This window comes from Leucopleurus acutus (genome assembly GCF_964270905.1).
Source record: "Leucopleurus acutus genome assembly, chromosome: 15".
In the NCBI taxonomy this organism is placed as follows: domain Eukaryota; kingdom Metazoa; phylum Chordata; class Mammalia; order Artiodactyla; family Delphinidae; genus Leucopleurus; species Leucopleurus acutus.
In genome coordinates this window covers 58099590-58122293 of record NC_139157.1, presented here as the reverse complement: position 1 = coordinate 58122293, position 22704 = coordinate 58099590, and the positions used below count along the sequence as shown (strand labels likewise).

At 39.5% G+C, this 22704-nt stretch overlaps 1 protein-coding gene across 6 annotated transcripts in view; it reads right to left on the bottom strand.

Moving 5' to 3' along the window:
• The window catches only part of USP45 (ubiquitin specific peptidase 45), a 69214-nt gene extending 46787 nt beyond the window's left edge, over positions 1 to 22427 (bottom strand). For 3 of the 6 annotated variants that reach the window (XM_082856116.1, XM_082856121.1, XM_082856122.1), the window contains exons 1-5: positions 20610 to 20650; positions 17419 to 17528; positions 13601 to 13773; positions 12249 to 12352; positions 9258 to 9358 (exon numbers count right to left, since the gene is read on the bottom strand). In XM_082856116.1, coding sequence (XP_082712242.1) covers positions 9258 to 9358; positions 12249 to 12352; positions 13601 to 13773; positions 17419 to 17518 — 478 coding nt within the window. In that variant the 5' untranslated portion in view covers positions 17519 to 17528; positions 20610 to 20650. Of the gene's footprint in view, positions 1 to 9257; positions 9359 to 12248; positions 12353 to 13600; positions 13774 to 17418; positions 17529 to 20609; positions 20651 to 22375 lie in introns of those variants that run through there. The other 3 variants (XM_082856117.1, XM_082856118.1, XM_082856119.1) reach the window with 3 other exon arrangements.
• Positions 22428 to 22704: the final 277 nt, after the last annotated feature.

Sequence of the window (22704 nt, the reverse complement as noted above, 5' to 3'; positions counted from 1 at the left end):
ATTTATGACTAGAGTATAAGGACATATAGTGAACAGCATAGAGATATTAAGCCTTAAATTCATGATAACACCTTGGTAAAACTTTTAGAAACTAAGTATGTATGTACATTTGCTCACTAAGAAACTGTCAGCTGAGAGTTTAAGATTCTAGTTTAAAACAAGCATGTTTGAATCAGTCTCTCAATTATCTGACCTACAAACAGGTATGCGTTTTAATAAAATGCAATTTATTACTTCCAATGAAGAATAATTATTGATCATTTTGTCTTTAGAGACAGCAAAGCTTTCTTAATATGGCAGTGATTTTAGATCATATGCACTTTAAGAACTCTTCCTTTACAAACACAGAATGAATGCACTAAGGACTGAACTTCAAGATGTTTTGAAGTATGATATAATTAAAAGGACAAAGCTGCTACAGCAATAACAAAAAAGATAAACTATACAAAATTTTGATCATTTGTTTTGTTTTCCTCAAGTTTTACCTGAACCCATGAAATGCCTGTAATTAAAAAGAATCTTCACAGAATTTCGGGGTTAGAAGGTTATTAATAATATATATCACATATATAAATATAATATATGTAAGATATATTTATAATAAAATATATAAATATATATATCATTATCTCACCGTACTTATCTCCTTTATATTACCAACACTGTCATCAGGTATTGCACTTATGTAATAAAATAACATAGACCCCAGAATGCAAAGAACATTAAGAGGAAACTTCAGGCATTCTAGATAAATTTTTTATAGGTCTTTTATATCCCTATCTTTTTATAGGTCTTTTATAGGTCTTATATATCTTTAAGCCTATAATCTGAGTACTCAAAGAGTAGCTGGTTAATTGAGCAGACCTGATGGGCTTTGTACATAACTCAAGTCTTATAAGACAGAAAACTGGCTGAAGCACCAGCAAAGCCAAAATAAAGAGAAGAAAAACACTGTTTCCACACTTGGCTAAGACTAAGTCTATCTAATATCTAAAAAGTAACCTTAAGTACCTCACATTTTTCTACCATAAAAACGACTCCAACACAAAGATCCTCTAATTATTTTTTTAAACCAAGTTTAAAGATATTAAGTTATAAATTTTAAAAAACCCTGAATGTACCAGAAAACTGTGGGTGAATATCTTTATAAATGTGGAGTACAAAAGACTTTCAAAGCATGACCCCAACGGCTAAAAAACCATTACAGAAAAGACTGATGGACTTGACAACAATGACACTAAAAACTTCATTACTGCCCCCCCAAAACCAAACCAAAAAACCTAAAAACTATAAACAAAGTTAAACATGGAAAAACAAGTATTCTTGTCAACTATACCCTTTGTATAATCTTTCTGGAGGGCAGCTAAACAACAGTAATCAAAATTTAAGATGCGTTTATAAATTGGCCAGAAATTCCAAAAAATTTAACCTACACAAACAGAAGAATAAGTACACAGAGATGCAGCGTTGCTCATCTTGGAGAAAACTGAAAACAACCAATAGTGGATTTGTTGCCAAGTAATATTAAATGTCTCTCTTTTCTCAAAGGTATAAATATTTGTGAATTGCCTTGGTTAAACCAGAAACGGAACACTGGTACATCCCAAGTTTCTCATAGGCATGGGGAAAGCAAACCTATTTTGCAGTTTGCTTATTTAAAGAAAAAGTCTGAGAGCATCATCTCCTCTGATAACTTTCCCCACTGTAAAGATGATGATCAAACGAAGGCACACAGCTATGTGTAGGGAGTAGATTTAAACCCAGGTAGTCTGGGTTCAGAATCCACACACTTAACCATTATGATCTGCTATCTGTCTGTATAACAATGGATGATAAAGTTAATACGTGTGACAAGTTAAGACACTAATGAAATGCTAGTAGTGATATGAAAGAAAAGACCACTTCTTTTAAGCAAAAGCTGGATGTAATCAATTGCTGGATGCCTTTGGTGTGTGAATTTACAGTTTGTTTCTGTTTTCTTTGCGGTACGCGGGCCTCTCACTGTTGTGGCCTCTCCCGTTGCGGAGCAACAGGCTCCGGACGTGCAGGCTCAGCGGCCATGGCTCACGGGCCCAGCCGCTCCGCGGCATGTGGGATCTTCCCGGACCGGGGCACGGACACGCGTCCCCTACATCGGCAGGCGGACTCTCAACCACTGCGCCACCAGGGAAGCCCGAATTTACAGTTTTATTAAAGTTTATAGTAGCCCTTCTCAAAGGGTTCGTCAAAAAAAATTAAGCCCTAATGCCATAGGTACCCACTGTACCCAATTAACTTCTCCCCATATATATCCACAAGTTAGTGCCATTTTGGGCGGGAACTGAGAAAAAAGTCATTCAAGTAACTCTGTGTTCTGTAGTTCGGATGAGGAACCACAGATTTACATCCCTACAGGTAAAACAAATTGTTTTTGAAGTGTTCAACATTTTTTGTCCCTAACCCCTTTTATATATGGAAATAACTATTTTTAGTACTTATTTATGAAAATGCAAATTTCTTAGGCATATGGACTGTCACTTTATAGTAGAACAAAATGTATTACTTTATAAAGAAAAGTCAAAGTATTACATTACAAACTGTTACTGTAAAAGGGTACAATATTATTTATTCTCAGATACATTATTTCAGATCCCAAATGCACCATACTTTCTTATTTCAAAAAGATACAGCACAGCTTCCCTGGTGGTGCAGTGGTTCAGAGTCCGCCTGCCGATGCAGGGGACATGGGTTCGTGCCCCGGTCCGGGAAGATCCCACGTGCCGCGGAGCGCCTAGGCCCGTGAGCCATGGCCGCTGAGCCTGCGCGTCCGGAGCCTGTGTTGCGCAACGGGAGAGGCCACAACAGTGAGAGGCCCGCGTACCGGAAAAAAAAAAAAAAAAAAAAAAGATACAGCAAACTTATACTTAATAAAACCAAAAGAACCAACATAACATGGCTTTTTATACCAAGAGCATAAGCTTAATGAATTTAACAGAATATAATATTTTATGCTCTCTTTAAGTTCTTTGAAAATGGCATTCCACCAGTATTAAAATTATGGGCCAAATTTATTGGTTTAGAAAAGAATGTGGGATTATCTATCATCTGTCTAGTTCACACATAGCAAACCAATATTCAATGATATAATTTCAACAGGAATTCCCGTATTCTATAAGTGTTTGTAGAACACTTGCATAACATTTACTAGACTACCAAAGTGAGAAATAAGCCCTTCAGAGAATATTGGCCCACTTTTAACAACACATATTTCTGGGTGGGTCTCACAAGAAAGTTTTCTTGCTCTTTTTCAATCTTGTGTTATATGACCTTTTCGTTATATGGGGATTTTATTTGTTGTTTTTAGTTTTCTTGTATATGTTTGAGGGGGAGAGTGTGGAGAGATTATTTTTTTTAAAGCAAATCCTAGCATCAGATGTGGCATCTACACAGCTGTAAGCATTCTTCTGGGAACCAGCACTGGGATTCCCTCAACTGCGTAATGCAATTACCTAAACCAGTCATGTAGTATTAATGTAATTTGCCCATTTCTACAGCTGAGAAGAAGTTTAATCTTTAAAGAGTAAAAAGGAAAAACTTGCTATTCCACTACTTGTCTACTTTGGAACCAACTAAGAATTACCTCAAATGTTTGTTCTCAAAATTCCACTAACTCCTAGTTAACCATTAGCCTTAGAAATCTTTATTTGGTCATACAATAAATTGATATTGACATATGAATGGGCAGCTATACATATTAAGGCATTCCTTTGTATCTCCATAGTACAGTAAGTGATCTTTCTGAAATACAAAACTGATCATCCACTTCTCCTCTTAGAACCTGTAAGTGGCTCTTCATTGCCTCCAGGATAAACTCTAAACTTACAAGGCCCTTCAATAGCTGCTTCTACGTACCTCCAGAGTCTCACCTCTCACCACCCCGCCATCATCACAAAACTCAACCCTGCAGCTCTATACAATCCCCTGAACGTATCAGGCTCCCTCATCTATGGGCTATCTCCTCTGCCTGGAGCACACACCCCTTCCCTCTCTGCCTACCTAACATCTAGCTATCCTTCAGATTCCAGCTTAGAAATCTCTTCCTCTCAATAAAACCTTCCTGGATCCTCTAGTCCAGATTAGATACTACTCCAAAGTGCTCTCACAGGCCCCTGTTCTCGCTCCTCACAGCACTATTTAAACAGCAATTATAATTGTGATTTGTCAATATCCCTCACTAATCAAAAGATCAATAATGGCAGGAACTGAGAAATAGATCTGTCTCATTCACCACCGTATCTCCAATACCTAGCACAGTGTCTGGCACAAGGTAGAAACTCAAGTATATTAATAGACTGAATGAATAAATAAAATAATTTGATAATATTCAGGGGTGTTTTGGTGAAAATGCAAAGCGTATCTACTTCCTCAGTAAAAACTGCTCACATGCTAGTTCAGTTCAATTCAGCAGTATTTACTACCTAGTCATATGAGAATCAAAAAGAATATAGGCCAGGGTACAATCCTCAAGGCATGTACAGTTTTATAAACAAGATATAGATACATATGAAAGCTGAACACCACAAAATCAAGTGTTAAGATTCTAAAGTATGCTACATAGAAGAAGAGATAAAACAAAGGATTGGGAAAGTGTCACTGAAGTAGGATCTGAGCTGAGCCTTAGGGCAAGAAAGACTGAAGACGGAAACTATAAAGACAGAAATGTGCTAGTTTAGCAGTTCTCAAAGTGTATCTGAAGACAAGCCCCCCCTTTTGGGTGTCCTTAAGCTCCAAGATATTTTCATAATAAGCCCAAGATGTTATTTGGCTTTCTTACTTTTGTTCATTCTCAATTATACAAAGCAGTTTTACAGAGGCTACAGGCCATGTGATATCAGAACAGACTGAATGCAGAAGTAGATATGAGAATCCAGCTGTTTCTATTAAGCCAGACATTCAAGAGATTTGGAAAAATGTAAAATAATGCCACTCATTAGGTTTGTGTTGTTTTGGAAACCGTTATCTTTTCTAAAAATATGTTATTTGTGTTAACATGTAATGGAATTACAGCTATTTTTCAGTAAATTAATAAATATTCTAATTTTTTATATTTAATTTCTAATATGATAAATATTAATAGATATACCCTACCTAACCAAAGCTCTTTAAGTCCTCAATAATTTTTTAAGAGTCTAAAGGGCTACTGGGAACAAAAGTTGAGATTCACTGAGCAGCGAAACTGAATTAGATGTATCAGACGTGAAATTAGCCCAGGCATCGTATAACTTAAAAACATGTTTAAGGTACAGGTACAGGCTTTCCTCTCAGTAGTTATTTTTACTTAATGCAAAATATAAAAAGGCTCCATTTAAATCACTCTCATCCTGCGATTTGAAAACAATATATACAGTTTCATAGTCTTTCTGAATTACCATATACAGACATTTTTACATTTCTACAATCTTCTCGATTATCATTTAAAATAGCTATATAATCATAGCCAGCATTCTTACAAACCTCAATAGCAACTTTCATATTTGATTTGTAAAGTATCTTATAAAAATATTACTATCCCAAAAAACTTACTTCTAAAATACCAAGGGATATTATTTTAAGTCAAACTTGCCTGAGAGCTGCTGTAACTTGGAACACAAAGATACTAACATTTTGCCCTAGAACTTCTGGAAACCCTGGATTCAGAACTATGTCTCACCCTAACTTTTTTTTCTTGCAGTACGTGGGCTTCTCACTGCTGTGGCCTCTCCCGCCGCGGAGCACAAGCTCCAGACGCGCAGGCTCAGGGGCCATGGCTCACGGGCCCAGCCGCTCCGCGGCACGCGGGATTCTCCCGGACCAGGGCATGAACCCGCGTCCCCTGCATCGGCAGGCGGACTCCCAACCACTGCGCCACCAGGTAAGCCCTGTCTCACCCTAACTTTAAAGGCTCTACACACTCTCAAACTCCTTCAAGAACCTGTTTCCCCCATTCCAGGTGCTACCCATGGTTGCATAAACACAATTAAAGCTTCCATTGGTGTTTCCTTCCCGGCACCTGAAATGATTTCTTCTCTCCTCTCTACCTACTCAAGTTCATCCTTTAAGGGTCGGCTTGGAAGCCAGCTCCTCCACGATTCCTTTTGAGTTCCTTTCAATTGAACACTGCATCCCTCTTTGAATATTTGAAGGACTCTGAACATCACTCAAAATACAAACAAATTCTTTTCGACTTACATCATTTTTTAAATCTCACACCTTTTTTAAACTTCTCTAGGAAAGGTCTTATCAATCTCTCTTCCCATGGGAAAGAGGGAGAAAGTGCTGAGGAAAATGAGGATCAGACAAACTTTAATATGCCCCAGGTCACAGAGCTAGTGATTGAAAGAGTCAAATTTGAATGCCAGACTCCCCTGACTCAAAGCCCATGGTTTTTCTCCCATACCATTCCACACTCCCTACCTTACATCCTTTGTGATAATAAATATTCAAGAAATCTGTAAAACTGAATGGAATCAGACTGGCTTTGTTCTTAACCTCAAGGAAACTCTAACGTAAAAAATCCAGAGAAAATAACTTCTACAGTTGTACTTTTGCCACCCTTGCCATCATATCCCTACATTTCTTCTTCTTTTTTTTTTAAATTTATTTTAATTTTATTTTTGGCTGTGTTGGGTCTTTGTTGCTGCGCGCGGGCTTTCTCTAGTTGCGGCGAGTGGGGGCTACTCTTCGTTGCAGTGTGTCGGCTTCTCATTGTAGTGGCTTCTCTTGTTGCAGAGCATGGGCTCTAGGCGCGTGGGCTTCAGTAGTTGTGGCACATGGGCTCAGTAGTTGTGACTCACAGGCTCTAGAGCGCAGGCTCAGTAGTTGTGGCACACAGGCTTAGTTGCCCCTGCGGCATGTGGGATCTTCCTGGACCAGGGCTCGAACCCATGTCCCCTGCATTGGCAGGCGGACTCTTAACCACTGTGCCACAAAGGAAGCCCCCTACATTTCTTCTTATGGCCAACAAAACTAATGGGCAGCTTTCAGGAGACAGCATTAAGACCAACCTCTGTTCTATAAGTATTAAATGCCTATAACCACCATATTTTCCAATGAATGAGTGATAAAATTAATCATTTCTTCTGCTGTCCAAGAACCTGAGTTTACCTCCTCTAGTTCCTCCTCCAGTGTCTTCATCATTACTGTCTCAGAGCAACAGCTACCAAAAATCATTCTATATTGAGCTACAGAAAATACAGCTGAAAACTATATTTCTATATAATTTTTCAGTTTCTGATGCCACCTACTAAGCAGTTCAATTCCTGCTCTAAAGGCATTTCCAAATTACCATGGCCATTTATTCCCATTCACCTAGTTAATCAAAATCCTGAGGTATGTACTTGATTCCTCCTACTTTCCCTCACTCATTACACCTAGTCCACCCACTCTCCACCAGAACCCCTACTCATCTCTCACCCGCCCTACCACAATAACCTCCTTTTACCTCCTTTAGGATCTCCCCATCTCCAATCTTAACCCACAACAGTCTATTCTCCATTTGGTAGAGTTATCTTTATTTTTAAAAAGATGAAATGACTATTACTCTTCTGCTTAAAACACTTTAATAGCTTCCATTACACTTCCAATAAAATAAAAATTCTTTACCATGGAATTCCTTACAGTATCCTTCATGACCTGCCCACCTACATCTTAACTTTACCACATTCTGCTTTCTCCCAGCAAACCACACTCCAGCCATATTGGCCTTTCTTGATCACTATGACCATGAGATTATTACTTATCACTGCAATCTGTTCTTTTCCTTTGTAGCACTTATCAAAGTTACATATGTGTTATGTTTCTGTCTGTCTCTCCCACTATGCTCTAAACTTCATGAGGGCAACATAAAAACTATTTTTGCTTTACCACTACATATCAAATAAAGCATAAAGCATGGCATGTGGTAGGTACTTAACATTTTTGAATGAAGAAACTCCTTCCCTATATATTCGTAATTTATATTAATGTGTATTATATACTGCTTATATGTTAGACAACAAAGTACAATATATAATACATTACTATTGTATAATAAAGGATTTGGCTGTCTTTTGTCCCAGGTTCCTGAGAAGCCCCCTCTAAATTCTTGGATTTCCAGAGTGACAGGAGTGTCTGTTTTACTCATGGTGGGCCCCTCAGACCACACTTGATAGTTTATGTTAACAAAGTATTTTTTTATTCATTGTGGGACCTTAGACAATGTATGCGAATGAGATGACTCAGGATGGGAGCCAGCCATGCCAGAAAGACCAAACGTGTGATTAGAGGGTTGGGATCCTGGAGACTGAGTTACATCATGTGGCCAATGATTCAATCAGCCATGCCTATGCAATGAAACCCTAATAAAAACGCTAGACACCAAAACTCCATGAGCTTCCCTGGTTAACAACAGTCTGTGTGTATTGTTACACATCAATGTGCTGAGAAGGTGATGCATCCTGACCCCACAGGAAGAAGACAGAAAAGTTTCATGCTTGGTACCTTCCCAGACCTCACCTTACATGTCTTTTCTTTTGGCCGGTCCTGATTTCTATTTCTTTTTGTTGTTGTTGCTATAATGAAACTGTAATTGTAAGTATAGCACTTTCCAGTGTTTTCTGAGTCATTCTAGCAAATTATTGAATTAAGAGGACAGTGGGAACCCCTGTAGCCAGTTGGTCGGAAATCGGGGGGGTGTCCTGAGAACACCTAGCTTGAGAATGGTGTCTGAAGTAAGGGCAATCTTTTGGGGGAACCGAGCCCTTAATCTGCAAGGTTAGCCTAATTCCAGGTAGTTAGCGTCAGAACAGTATTCCAATGATATAACAGATATCATTTCATAAATGTGTCAGGGACTATGCAAGTATTTTTACACACATTATTTCTAAATCTTTAGAAAACATCCCTAAGCTTCACAACATTCCCACTTGATAGAATTATCGCACTAATTTTTTACATAAGGAAACTAAGGAGTCAAAGTCACACAGACAGTAGGTGATTTAGGTGGAACCTGAATTCAAATTCAGCATTGTTTGATTCAAAAGCCCACAATCCAGTCACTATCCTCTCCAGCTTCTCATTATTAGTTATGTAAATACAACACAAGATAACATCACAAAACTGCTACCTAAGAATTCATGGCACTCGTACTGAGAGGTCACAGTAAAATCCAAAGTACTCTTTATGAATTTATTATCTCTTCATAAGAATTATAAAATATCATACTTTAATGCAAATTTCTTTAGCAACTGCTATTAACTTACTTGTTTGTGTTTTAGAAACATGTTTCTGGAGAAAATCAACTATCTGAGCCAAAACCTTCTTATTACAATGTGTTGATAATTTTTCATCGCACTCATAACACCTGAAAAAATATACAATGTAAGCAAATATTATGAAAGCATCTTCAATAATTTTGCATATCAGGTAATAAAGTTGGTATTTATCTACTTTTGTCTTTAAGTCATGGGGTAAGGGGGATACATAGGGTGAGGCAAGAGGAATGAGGTAAATAAGTCTACAGAAATAAGCAGGGGACAGTTCGTACAGAGCCTTAGCATTCAAATTAGAGTTTTGGTAGTTTATCCTAAGTGTAACGGAGTGCCACGAGAGGCTTAATAAGCAGGCGAGTGATAAGATCCAATTTACATTTTGAAAACATCACTCTGACTAATGTCAGATTGGATGGCATCAGGAATAGAGAGAGATCAGGGCAGTTGCAGTGGATCTGGAGAGAAATGAACAGACATATATTTTCAGGTAGAAGCAGTTAACGAATTGGATATAAAAGATAAGGAAGAGGAAAGGGAGAAGCTGATGTGGGTATGTCAGTGATTCTCAAACAGGAGCAATTTTGTCCCCCAGGGGACATTTGGCAGAATTGTGAAACATTTTTGGTTGTCACAACTGGGAAAGCTGTGGTTAGAGGCCAGAACTAATCCTGTCCCCTCACAGGACAGTCCCCCTCACAACAAAGAATTATCAACCCAAATGACAACAGTATTGAGACTGAGAAATCCTGGTCTAGATGAAACAAGATATCTTGTGAGCAGATAGTGTTTAAAGCTGGGTGGTGGATATAGAGGAATTCATTATACCATATGTTTACTTTTGTTAAAAGGTTGAAAAATAAAGGAAGATAAAAAGGGCAAGAAAACAACTGCCAGGCTCCTGGCTTAAATATTCAAGCGATGGAGGTTCCACTTACAGAGACAGGGAAGACTGGATGAGGTGTTTTATTTTGTTTGGAGTTTATTTGTGAAGAGGGGGTTAGAGAAGAGATTTTGAAAAGCACATTCCTTTTCAGAAAACTACCCTCCACTAAGTTTACTCATTAGTGCATATAGTTAATAAAGGTTTCTTCTATCTATTCTCATCTTAATGAGATCCAATGATCAAATAAGAACAGTGTTTGACCATATTGAAAGTGTTTTGTAAATGCAATGCATTATACCAACATGACCTTACATATTCACAATCTTTAAATTTCTATAAATGCATGTGACAAACCTGAATTTCTTTCTTTGAAAGAGAAGTAATTCTATGGACCCCCAAATGTGACTTAAAATTATTTTCAGTATAATATAAATCTCACAAATCCATCTTACAAAACTCAATAAATTCACCATCCTTGTAACTCTATATAACTATGAAAGCAAAATTACAATTAAAATAAAATAAATTTTTAAAATAAATTTAAATAAAATTTAAAAAACAATTAAATTAAAACAACCCTAATTGATTATGCTAGGTAAGGCTTTTTTGCTGAAATTAAATCATGATTCATACCATAATCGGGGTCCTAAGAGCTACAACAGACGTTCCAATTCAGATTCACTTGAGATGAACCTATTTTACCAGGTGCCACTCAATTCTCCCACCATTTTTTTCTACTTCAGTGGTCCTCAAACTATGGTCCCAGGCCAGCAGCACTGGCAACACCTGGGAACTCGTTAGAAATGCAATTTCTCAGGCCCCACCCCAGAACTAGTAAATCAGAATCTCTAAGCCTGAGACCCAGCGATCTATTCCAACAAGCCTCCCAGTGATTCTGATACACCCTTTCGCTGCAGACCACTGCTCTATTCAGACTACAGAGGAATGTTTGTTGACCTGCCACACTGTGGGATCATACCCCTCTCCCTTGGCTCCAATGCTTCATTTACATATTAAGTTCTAGCAATTCTTTCCTCATTCACCCCAATTTTATTACTTGGGGCCAGCAACAAAAACACAAATGAAGCAGGCATCCAACCCTGTGGCTGAATTAAATTATATGATGATGGTCTCTCCTACAAACCAAAATATCCTTATATTAATTTTAGAACCCTGAAATGAAGCACAAAGTTAAAATATTTTTGTCTTAAAACTTGAAAACGCCTGAAAGTTCATCTGAATAACCCTAGGAGTCTATAAATTCATGAGAAAATTTTTGCTGTAAAATATAGGAAAAGCTTTTCAATACAGTGTCCAGTTAAACCACTGAAGCAGTGTGGTATGCTGGTAAGGGACTAAGGAATCAAAAAGACTTGTTTTAGTGCCTGGATCTTTACTTTGTAACCACAAAAAGGTAAATAAATGATACTCAGTGTCCTTACATATTAAATGAGGGAACTGGACTTAGTACCCAACCAGGCTTAAGTGGTAGAATCCCCTGAGAAGTTTTTACAAACTATCTATGCCTAGGCTTTCCTTGTCCCCTGCAGAGAATGGCCAACTGGCTTGACTGATTGAAGTACCTTCCTCCACTAGAACTCTGACATTCTAATTTAGCAAGTTCATTACCAAAAAGTCAACTAGCAACAATTTTTCTTTACTGTACAAAGAAAGTGTTAAAGAAAACTACAGGGATGACTAAATTTTTTACTTAAATTTTATATTCATGGATACTGTTAATTTTCTTAAATGATTCCATAGGTTGTGTTTAGGCTAAAAAGTATAAGCTGGTATATCATCTTTTTTTTTTTTTTTTTTTTGCGTTACGCGGGCCTCTCACTGTTGTGGCCTCTCCCGTTGCGGAGCACAGGCTCCGGACGCGCAGGCCCAGCGGCCATGGCTCACGGGCCCAGCCGCTCCGCGGCATGTGGGATCCTCCCAGCCCGGGGCACGAACCCGTGTCCCCTGCATCGGCAGGCGGACTCTCAACCACTGCGCCACCAGGGAAGCCCGTGGTATATCATCTTTAAATATCATACCTTATAAAACTCAAAGACAGTTTTTATAGTGAACACAAGTACTAAGAAAATCTAACTTACCAAATGATCCATGTGCTCAGACTAATTATAATACAGTGTAACTCTGCTCTCCAGCTCTTGAAGTGCTTCAATGAATGCTGGCTTTCTGAGTTTTTACCACATCCCTAAAGATGAACAGAACACTCTTTGTATGATTTACATACAAGTTTATTTCAAATTAATCAAAACTTAAATCATACTCAAACACACTAGAAGTTTTGTTTTGTTTTTAGTTTCAAGCAGGAGGGAAAAGTTTCAGAAAACAATAGGATTCTCATTAAATTCAATTTCTTGCAAAGAGGCTAACTTGCTTCTGTTACATAGAAAAACAGTCATGAGCCAAGTTAATTTCCATACCATTTAAAAGTGTACATGCTCTCTGTCTGATGCATGGTGGGACACGGAGCATCCTCACAGGCCAGTGGTGCCCCTCCCCTATACACACATTTCCTAACACCCTACACACGTCCACCCAACTCCACTGAAAACTAGTGAGACTCAGACCAATCACAGTGACTTCCATCACCAGGTAAGTAAAGAAATGAGATTCAATTCCAGTCAACGTCCCATGAGGGGCAGTCTAATGGATGTTTCTGGAAAAGTTTTACGTATTTTAAAAAAGAACACAGGGAAGGGATGTACTTTTTGCCTTCTTTCTGGCCTTTGGGGATTGCTGTGTGATACACTGTGCATGAAACGTCTTTTACCTGAAACCATGAAACTGAGGATGGCACGGCAGAAAAATGGAAGAAATCTCAGTTTTTAATGTTCTTTCCATTGAAGCAAGTAACTTTAAGTGGCCCTACTTCTGGCTTTCTATGTGAGATAATAAAGATGCTTCTTATTCTAAAAAATACATATATACTTTTAATTTTATTTAAAAATTCCTTTATTAAAGATAGCAATAGGCTCTACAACATTGTAAACCAACTATACCCCAGTTAAAAAAAAAAAAGATACCAATAGCTTCTAAGCTCTTAAGAGAAATTACTTTGCAAAAAAAAAAGAAAGAAAAGACAGAATAATCACTTTTCATAGAGAAAAAAATGAATCCAAAAAGATTTTTAAAAAACCCCAAAACTTGGATCCATTTCCTAAGTAAATACAAATAAGTAAAGGCAGGACCACATATGAGAACTACTGCAAGTGGGCTGGATTCCCTTTCAAAGTATTGATAAACCACACATGATTAATTTCTGAACATACACACATTTTACTTTACCTTAAACATTTCTAAGCTCGGCCTTGGAGAGTTACATCTAAACACAGAATAAATTAATCTTAAGTTCTAAGCATTACCAACAGTCAGAGCTCACAGTAAGATTTAGGAAAATATTTAAGACAAACTCTCACATAAAAGAGACTTTTCTCACCTGAAAACCACACTTGAGGCACAACCAAGTATCAGAAGGAAGTGCTGGCTGTCCATCATAGAATTTTCTTTCTTTTAAACATTCCAAGCAAACTGACCACAGATTCTCAACTATTGCTTTTTTCACATGATTCACACTGATAGCATGACTTACATGTTGGCAAGTGAAACCTACTGAATAAGACAAAAATTTGAACATTTTCTTTGCTAAACCAAAGTGATACCATTAGCAAGCGAAAGTCAACAATATTAAAATGCTATAACTAAAAAGCACAGAGATTCAAAAAACAAAATAACTCAAAAGGATACATACTGCATGGTTCCATTTACAAAACATTTGTGAAATAACAAAATTATAGAGTTGGAGAACAGTTTAGCAGTTGCCAGGGGCTTTAGATGGGGAGCAGTGGTGGGGCTATGAATAACTAGCACTCAAGGTGGTGATACTGTAATCAAGTATCTTGACTGGTGGTTATAGAAAGCTACATATGTAATTAAACTGCATACATATACACACACACACACACACACACACACACAAGTGCATGTATATCTGGTGAAACCTGAATAAGCTCTAAGGATTGTACCAATGTCAGTTTCCTGGTTTTGATACTGTGCTATAGAAATACAAGATGTTACATCAGGAGAGACTGGATGAAGGTTGAATGGGACCTCCTTGTATATATGTTGTACCTTCCTGTAAATCTAAGATTAATTCAAAAATTAAAAGTTTAATAAATAAGAAGATTATTTATTGAGCAGCTACTATGTATCAAGCATTTTGAATGTATTTTCTTTCGCTAAGATACACAAGTAAAATCTTCTCATGGGCTAGCTCTGCTATGATACTATTTTCACCATTGCTGCGAGAAAGAAAAGAGAAGAACAAACAAAGGCATAATTTGCAGGAACAAGAATCCTCAGAATTCTCCTTAATGACTATTCCCAAATAACAAATGATTTTGCATGGTCCTTCATTATCCTTTATAACAGATTCTTACTGTGTGCACTGTGTGGAGACAAATGGCCCAAATGAGCAAATATGTTTTTAATTTATCAAATAACCATATTCTTCTCTCAAGAGTTCAATAACACTTCCATTCCTCCCAAATACCTGAACACTTCAATTTCTAACCCTCAAATATCCCAAACACCAAATCTACAGCTATCTGCCAAAACCAAACAACAAAAGCAGAGGCTGGATACCTTGAAGAGGGAAACAAAAGGAGTATGTACATTTCAACTTTCTCCACTTCCCTTTCTGAATGCAAAGCATTCCTTTTCACCTACTGGTTAACTAGGGACTAGGCATTAGTTCCACTTCATTCTGAAGATAAAGAATGTGATTCCTGACAAATTACTTATAATAAATAGTTTCAACAAAAATAATATGTAAATCTGATAAAAGATTAAAACTTCTAATTTTACACCAAGAGTAAGTTATAAGAATAGACATAAAAGGAGTAATTCTGAAGTCCTATGTTTGAAAAGCAAGGATGCATGCCATTAAAGAAAGGGCTGCTCAGGGCAAGACCGACAAAACTGACCACACAAGTACAGGACCTAGAAATGGTTTACCAAATGTCATTGCTTTGAGTTTTTATATTTCAAAATTCTAAGGGAAAAATCATTCCACACACCTTCTATATCATCTCTGGCGTGGGATCTGGCCAGAGTAAAACTTAACCATTCTCTGATTCTACAATTTAGACTTATGAAACTGAAACTTAATGAATTCAGAGATAAGTGCATTCAAGATAAAAAAGCTTCTAGACCCCTAAATTAAATCTATTAGCTTTTAAATATCTCAACCATATATACTTTTTATAAGTAAATTCAAAAGTCTGAGGTTTTCCTACAAAAGCTAACCAGTGTTTAAACAGTATTCACTGTCTTTTGTGGGGGGGAAATGTGAAAAATATCCTCTGCGTTAATAAGTAAATTTCCTCAGTTTTCTGCAATTCATTTAATCATACAATTGTCTAAATTTCATTTGGCAAATAGGTCCTCTAGAGATTCCTAAATAAAAATATAAAAATGTATTAAAGTCTAGAGTTGTTTCACATTAACAAATCAAAAACAATAATCAAAATCTCTATATTTTTTACTTTAAATATTAATAAAAATTTTACAAGGAGTCTTCCAGTTTGCAAATGGTGGCATAAGATTAACACTTCCCCTTTCTCCTCCCCAAAACTACCCAAGGGCAAAAAGAACAGAAAACAAAAATACAGAGTTCATTTTCAGAGAAACCAGGAGACAGCTGAAGCCCCAAGTCACAAATTAAGTGGAAAGCCTCCCATCTCAAAGCAGCAGAGATCAAACAGGGGTGCGCACAGAAGGAAGCAGAGAGAACACTGCAGCAGTAGATTTCACAGAGAACAAGGCATGCTTTGCAGACATAGAACAAAACCTAAATCTCTGTGCTGCAACAACAGTGGCAGGAGCACCCCTATATCCAATTTTGTTTTGAGAAGAATCGAAAGAAGGGGATTTCTCATTCACTAAGTGAAAAGAAAAAAGCAAGCCATAATTGCAGGGAACAGCCTTATCTCTATGGCAGTTGGAAAGAAGAGATAATTTGGATTCTGAAAAAAACCCCAGGGCTGCATAATCCTGGTGGCTGGAAAGAAGTAAAGCCTATATGAGCTCAAATTCAACAGTTAGGTCTCAACAGTGCTCTGGCCCTCCTTCTTACACAAATATTCTAAAACGAACTAGCCCAAGAAAAGCAACCCTACATCAAAGAAAATCAAAGCCACAAATTCTTTGCTAAGAGAATATAAGAAAAAGGAAGGGGCTTCCCTGGTGGCGCGGTGGTTGGGAGTCCGCCTGCCGATGCAGGGGACACGGGTTCGTGCCCCGGTCCGGGAGGATCCCACATGCTGCGGAGCGGCTGGGCCCCTGAGCCATGGCCGCTGAGCCTGCGCGTCCGGAGCCTGTGCTCCGCAGCGGGAGAGGCCACGACAGTGAGAGGCCCGCGTACAGCAAAAAAAAAAAAAAAAGAAAAAGGAAGGAAGGAAAAGGAAAAATGGCAGAGCAATCGCTGCCACGCAATAAAACCACAAAAAAGAAGCAAACACTTTAGGCTCAGGTGGCAGAGCAATAGGAAGTGACTAGCAGAGTTTAGGATCAAAAAATAGAAGAATAACACCACAAAAACGAATGCAAAATTTAAAAGAGTGTAAGGTGAAAGCAACACTGCTGAACACACAGTAAAAAATAAAAATGAAAACAGCACGCAAAGGGAAAGGGAATAGGAGTTTTAGAGGATTTGAGAAAAAATGATAACTATGGAAGATAGGCAAAAGAGAGTTAACCTAAGAATAATAAGAATCCCTGAAGAAACCTTATTAACAGAATAGAACAAATATTTAAAGACATAATTCAGACTTCCTTCAATACAGCAATCTATCCTGAAACATTATCCAAGTTAAAAACACTTAAAAATAGAAATAATATATTAAAAACCTCTTTTTAAATGGAGAACTGAACTGGTAAGTCAGTAAGGAAAATCCTCAGAAGTTAAAACCCAAGACGTGAGGCTAAAAAGAAAAGCAAGCCAGGAAGCTAGCAGCTCCCCAGGGTCATCTGCCAACCTCACTGGCTTGAGGGCTTGGTTTTCACAGCCAGGAGAAACAAACAACAACAAAAGATGCCAGTTCTAAGTCAAATATAAAATAAACAAAATCTCAATAAAAATGCCCACAGGATCTAGACAAGCTGATTTTAAAGTTCATGCAGAAAACAGTCATTAAAAACATATATTATTATTTCTCTTCTGCAACACTATTCAGGATGCCAGACATCATAATTTACCAGCAATGTCATCTGAAGAGTCTTCATCATGAGGTATGGTACGCCTTCTACTTCTTTTGGCTTTCTCAGGTAAAGCTTTGGATGGCTCTTTCACCCGCATCTGTTACTTACTGAAAAGGTTGGGGGTAAAAATACACATTAATCCTCAAAATTAAAACTTTATGTATTTTACTTAACACATATTAAAATGGAAATGACTTCAAGTTTAACGGGCCGAGTAAATTAACAGAGGAGGAAGAAGGGAGCACCAGCTGAAACCAAAGAAATCTTTATTAAACCAATAAACTTTTTTTATACAAAAAGTCAAACTACATTTGACTTTTACCAACGGTTCCCTACATGTATGATGTCCAGGTGAATAAAAAAAACCTGAAGTGTACGCTGCTTCTGGTTCCTGTGCTTCCCTTGCCCTTTCTCTCGTTTCACCAGGTAGAAGACAGGCAGAGCTGCAAGAGCCTTAACGGGCCAGGGGTGGAGGCCTAGTGCCAAGCATAGCAGGGCCGCCCTACCTGCGCTGAGCGGCCCTGCACTGGGCGGCCCAGCACTGGACTACTTAAAGAGAAATACATTTCTACCTTTTTAAGCTCTTGCTTTTTTTTTTTTTTTTTTGCGGTACGCGGGCCTCTCACTGCTGTGGCCTATCCCGCCGCAGAGCACAGGCTCCGGACGCGCAGGCTCAGCGGCCATGGCTCACGGGCCCAGCCGCTCCGCGGCATGTGGGATCCTCCCAGACTGGGGCACGAACCCGTGTCCCCTGCATCGTCCGGCGGACTCTCAACCACTGCGCCACCAGGGAAGCCCAGCTCTTGCATTTTTTGTGAGTTTTTCCCCCACTTTTTTATTATGAAAAATTTTAGACTTCCAAGAAAGTTACAAGAACAGGATAATGAACACCCATATACTATCTAGATTCCACATCTCAAATATCTTGCCCTATTGGTTTTATCTAAATATCAATGTGTATATAGACATATCTATACATGTATGTATGTTTGTTTGTTTTTGCTGAACTATTTAAAAGTAAGTTGCAGAGAGCACACATCCCTTAAGGCAGGGGTCCCCACCCCCTGGGCTGCTAACGGTCCACGACCTTTAGGAATCGGGCCACAGAGCAGGAGGTGAGTGGTGGGCGAACAAACGGAGCTTCATCTGCTGCTCCCCCTCGCTCGCATTACCGCCTAAACCATCCCCCTCTTCCCATAGAAAAACTGTCTTCCACGAAACCGGTCCCTGCTGCCAAAAAGGCTGGGGACCACTGCCTTAAGGAGATTCTCCTATACCGTCCTATCATTATCACTTCTAAGAAAATTAACAGTAATTCCTTAATATCATCTCATATCCTATCATATTCTAATTTCTTCAGCTGACCCAAAGTATCATCTGTACTGGTTTTTTGAATAAGGATTTAATCAAGGTTTGCACTTTGTACTGGTTATGTCAGTTAGTATCTTTTAATCTACAACTGTTCTTCCCATAAGAAATGGAGAACTAATACTGTCTTACTTTCCTAAGACACTGGCTTTTTTAAAGAGATCAGGCCAGTACGTGAGTCAAACTGGAGATCTTGTTAAAATGTGGATAGCAAAGTGACTCAGAGACATATATATATATATATATATATATATGTGTGTGTGTGTATATATATATATATTCTTTTCCATTATGGTTTATCACAAGGAAAACTTTTTTTTTGGCTGCGATGGGTCTTTGTTGCTGCGCGCAGGCTTTCTCTAGTTGTGGTGAGTGGGGGCTACTCTTTGTTGCAGTGTGCGGGTTTCTCACTGCAGTGTGGGGAAGCAGTGTGGTGGCTTCTCTTGTGGAGCACGGGCTCTAAGCATATGGGCTTCAGTAGTTGTGGCACACAGGCTCAGTATTTGTGGCACACTGGCTCTAGAGTGCAGGTTCAGTAGTTGTGGCGCATGGGCTTAGTTGCTCCATGCTCCGCGGCATGTAGGATCTTCCCGGATCAGGGCTCAAACCCGTGTCCCCTGCATTGGCAGGCGGATTCTTAACCACGTGACACCAGGGAAGCTCCTCTAAATATATTTTTAAGAAATCCCTTCTATTTCTTAAAAACTCAAAGTTAATTCTAAAGATTTTAGATACAAGTTAATGCATTTTTTTAAACCACTATATCCTAAATCCTACCTAATACCATGCTACTCCATGGCTAAGCTATACTGTAATTTTTGTGGTTGTTTATTTGCTTTCATTGATCAAGGTGGAAGAATCTTTCAATTCAATAACAAATTCTGAATCCTGATTTAGTCATACTATGTTCCACATAAGGAAGCTTTTGAGTTTACCATTTTAAGAGCCATTTCCTTAAGTCCAAGGATCATCACTATTGAACAAGGCTGCAATAAATTAAGGCCTTAGGGGTTACAGAGATGCAGAAGGTCTCCAAGTTCCTTGACCACTTCATTTCTGACTGCCTTCACCCTCCAGACTGCCACATCCACTTATCCCTACAGTTCCACCTTGCAAAATCACTAATTCAAGTATTCTGTTCTCTGATCACAACTTCAAGTTTTGCCGGCTTGCTTCCATCAGCCACTCCAATACTCCTTTAGTGCCCAGGCTGACAAGAGGCTGCATCTCAACAAGTGCTTCCATGCTCACTGTAGCAGGGAAGGGAGAAAGGGAAGTGGCAAATCGAGTGCTGGTTCTTAAAGTTTCACTTGCAAGTGTATTTTACTGGCCAAAGCAAGTCATATGGCCACACTTAGCTTCAAACAGACAAAAGGGGGAGGGGCACGGGGGGTAGTGTACAAAGAGTACAACCTTAACATGTACCCAGAAAGAACAGAATATGTGTGCACAGCCTTAATGACTTACCACACCACCCCTCTAACAGAACCCCAATCCTAGACAAATCCAATTAACCACTTTCTCCATGAATGCATCCAATCAGGCTGGAGAAAGTCTTGTAAGAAAGGAGATTGGGTCCACTAAATTCATAATCATGACCACAAACGGATCAAGACACTCCATTATCTACTACACCTTCTGGCCAACTCACTTATATACTCCTCACACAGCCTTCTGAAATCTTTTTCACTCTCCCAAACCTCCAACTCCTCCTCTCCCTACTCCTCCAAATTATCATCTGGTCTTCTACTTGATTGAGAGAAAAGAGATGTAATCAAATAGCAAATCGGATCTTTCTACCCCCCAATTTACAAACTTACCTCCAACTCTTTTAACTTGATGTCTTGGAAAGAGATAGGTGTAACTAAGAGAATCCAAGAAAAATGGCCCATGAGAAATTGGTCATATTTTTACACCCCCTGCACAGGTAAACTCTTGATAAAGATGAGCATTAACACATAGCTAATACTGGCAGAATAACCAAAAGAACCAGGTAGCTGACCTAGAATCTATAAAACACCTATGCCTTTTTTCAAAAACACTGACTCATACTTAACTTGGCAATGTAGAGTCAATTTCCAGTGATTTTTCTGACACATGTACATGTCTAAACATACAGAGCCATTTTGGATGGTAACCCACTATTTAGCAGTCACTTATCTGTATAGCTTTCTTCTTCAATTCCCCATTCAGGCAAAAAGAGACAAAATTAAAGTCCGATTATTGGAGCTTCAAATACTGTCTATCATCAATATTGTGTTTGGGGAGTTCCGAGACCACCCTCTCATTTGGAGATTTACTATAAGGACTCACAAAACCCAGCATATAGTTGTATTCATGGCTAACACTTATTACAGCAATGTAGTATGGACGTACAGCTTGATCATAATGAAAAAGACACAGGTGAAGTCTAGAGGAATCCAAGTGCAGGTTTCCTTATCGTTCTCTCCCTCCCAAGAGGGGTCACCACACTCTTCCCCCAATAAGTAAAATCCAGTAATGTCTATGAAACGTTTCTGCTCAGGGAAGCCCATTACAGACTCACTGGTGCAGATTTTTAGGGGGCTAGAAACTTCTGCATAAACCGTACCCTACAACATAAAACATGTTGTTCCCAGATGCCAAGCAAGCGCTAACCTTTCTAAGGACAGCAGTCTCAGGCACGCTATGTTAAGTGTTTTCAGCACAAATAAATTCTGGCCATTTTTCTCACGTGGTTTCCCAAACAAAACTTTCGTTTTCAACTTCCGCGTTTACCCACACCTGTCTTTTCTTTAATGTAGGATGTGCAACTGTTTACAAATGTTTAATTTTTTTTAAAAGGCCGTGCATACAAAAGCCCATATTCTCAAAAAAGAAAAAAATCTTTTTTTCCCTACTCTTGGGCGATTATTTTCGGCGTGGATGCCGGGGGAGGGAAGAAAGAGACAAAACTCTCTTTTTAGAAGCTCAAAAAGATGACCAGCACTTACATACTTTTTTGTGCATCGCACTCGGTTCTCAGCACTGAAGAGATACTAACCCACTTCATCCTCCCAACCACCAACCACCTTATGAGATAGGTTACTATTATTTCTCCCATTTTATACTTGAAACTTAGACACACAGTAGTTAGGTGACTTGCAGAAGCCAGGAGCCAGTAAGCTGTGGATGGAGATTTGGACACAGGCAGTCCATCTCCAGGGTTCCTAATACTACACGATGCTGCCAGACACCCGCGGTAAGACTCGTCCTCTGGTCTCTAACAAAAACATCCCAAGTTTCTGAAGAGAAAATGCGCCGTGAGGATGAGCGCGGAAAGGAGGCCAGAAGGGTGCTGGGTCGTCGCGACCCTGGTCAAGGTGAGGCGGCTCCTCTCCCGCCCCACCTCGCCGGCTCCTCCCGCCGCAGCCCGGACACCCGGCCAGCCCGGCCACGCTCACGCGGCCCTCGGTGATCGCCTGGAGCCCCCAAGGATCGGGAAGGCGAGGGAGCGTGGGAGGGGCGGGGGGCGTTCTTTCCCAGGCCAGTCAAGCCACAAGGGCCCGGGGTTGTGGAAACGAAGACGGAGAAACTGCGGAGACCCCAGCACCGAGCCCCAACTCACCCTGCCAGGCCCGGCGGCCGCCTCTACAATCGGAAGAGACTGCGCCTGCGCGTCCGCCCCTCCCGCTGGCAGGGGCGGGGCCTCGTGTGCCCGCCCCCACGTTCGGTGGGTGGGCGGTTGGGGCCGCCCCTAGCGTGGCCGCGCACCCGGAGTTGGGCGTGGACGGGGAGGGGCCGACTCGCGTCGCGCCTGCGTCCTGTAAGTTTGCAGGTCTAGGTAGGCCCCGGCTAATCTTAGAAAAATGTTAAGTGGACTGTTAATTGGATCCTGATAGTGGCCTGGAGTTCGCGCAGCTGAGGTGTTCTTGGAGTCAGGATTAAGTCCCACTT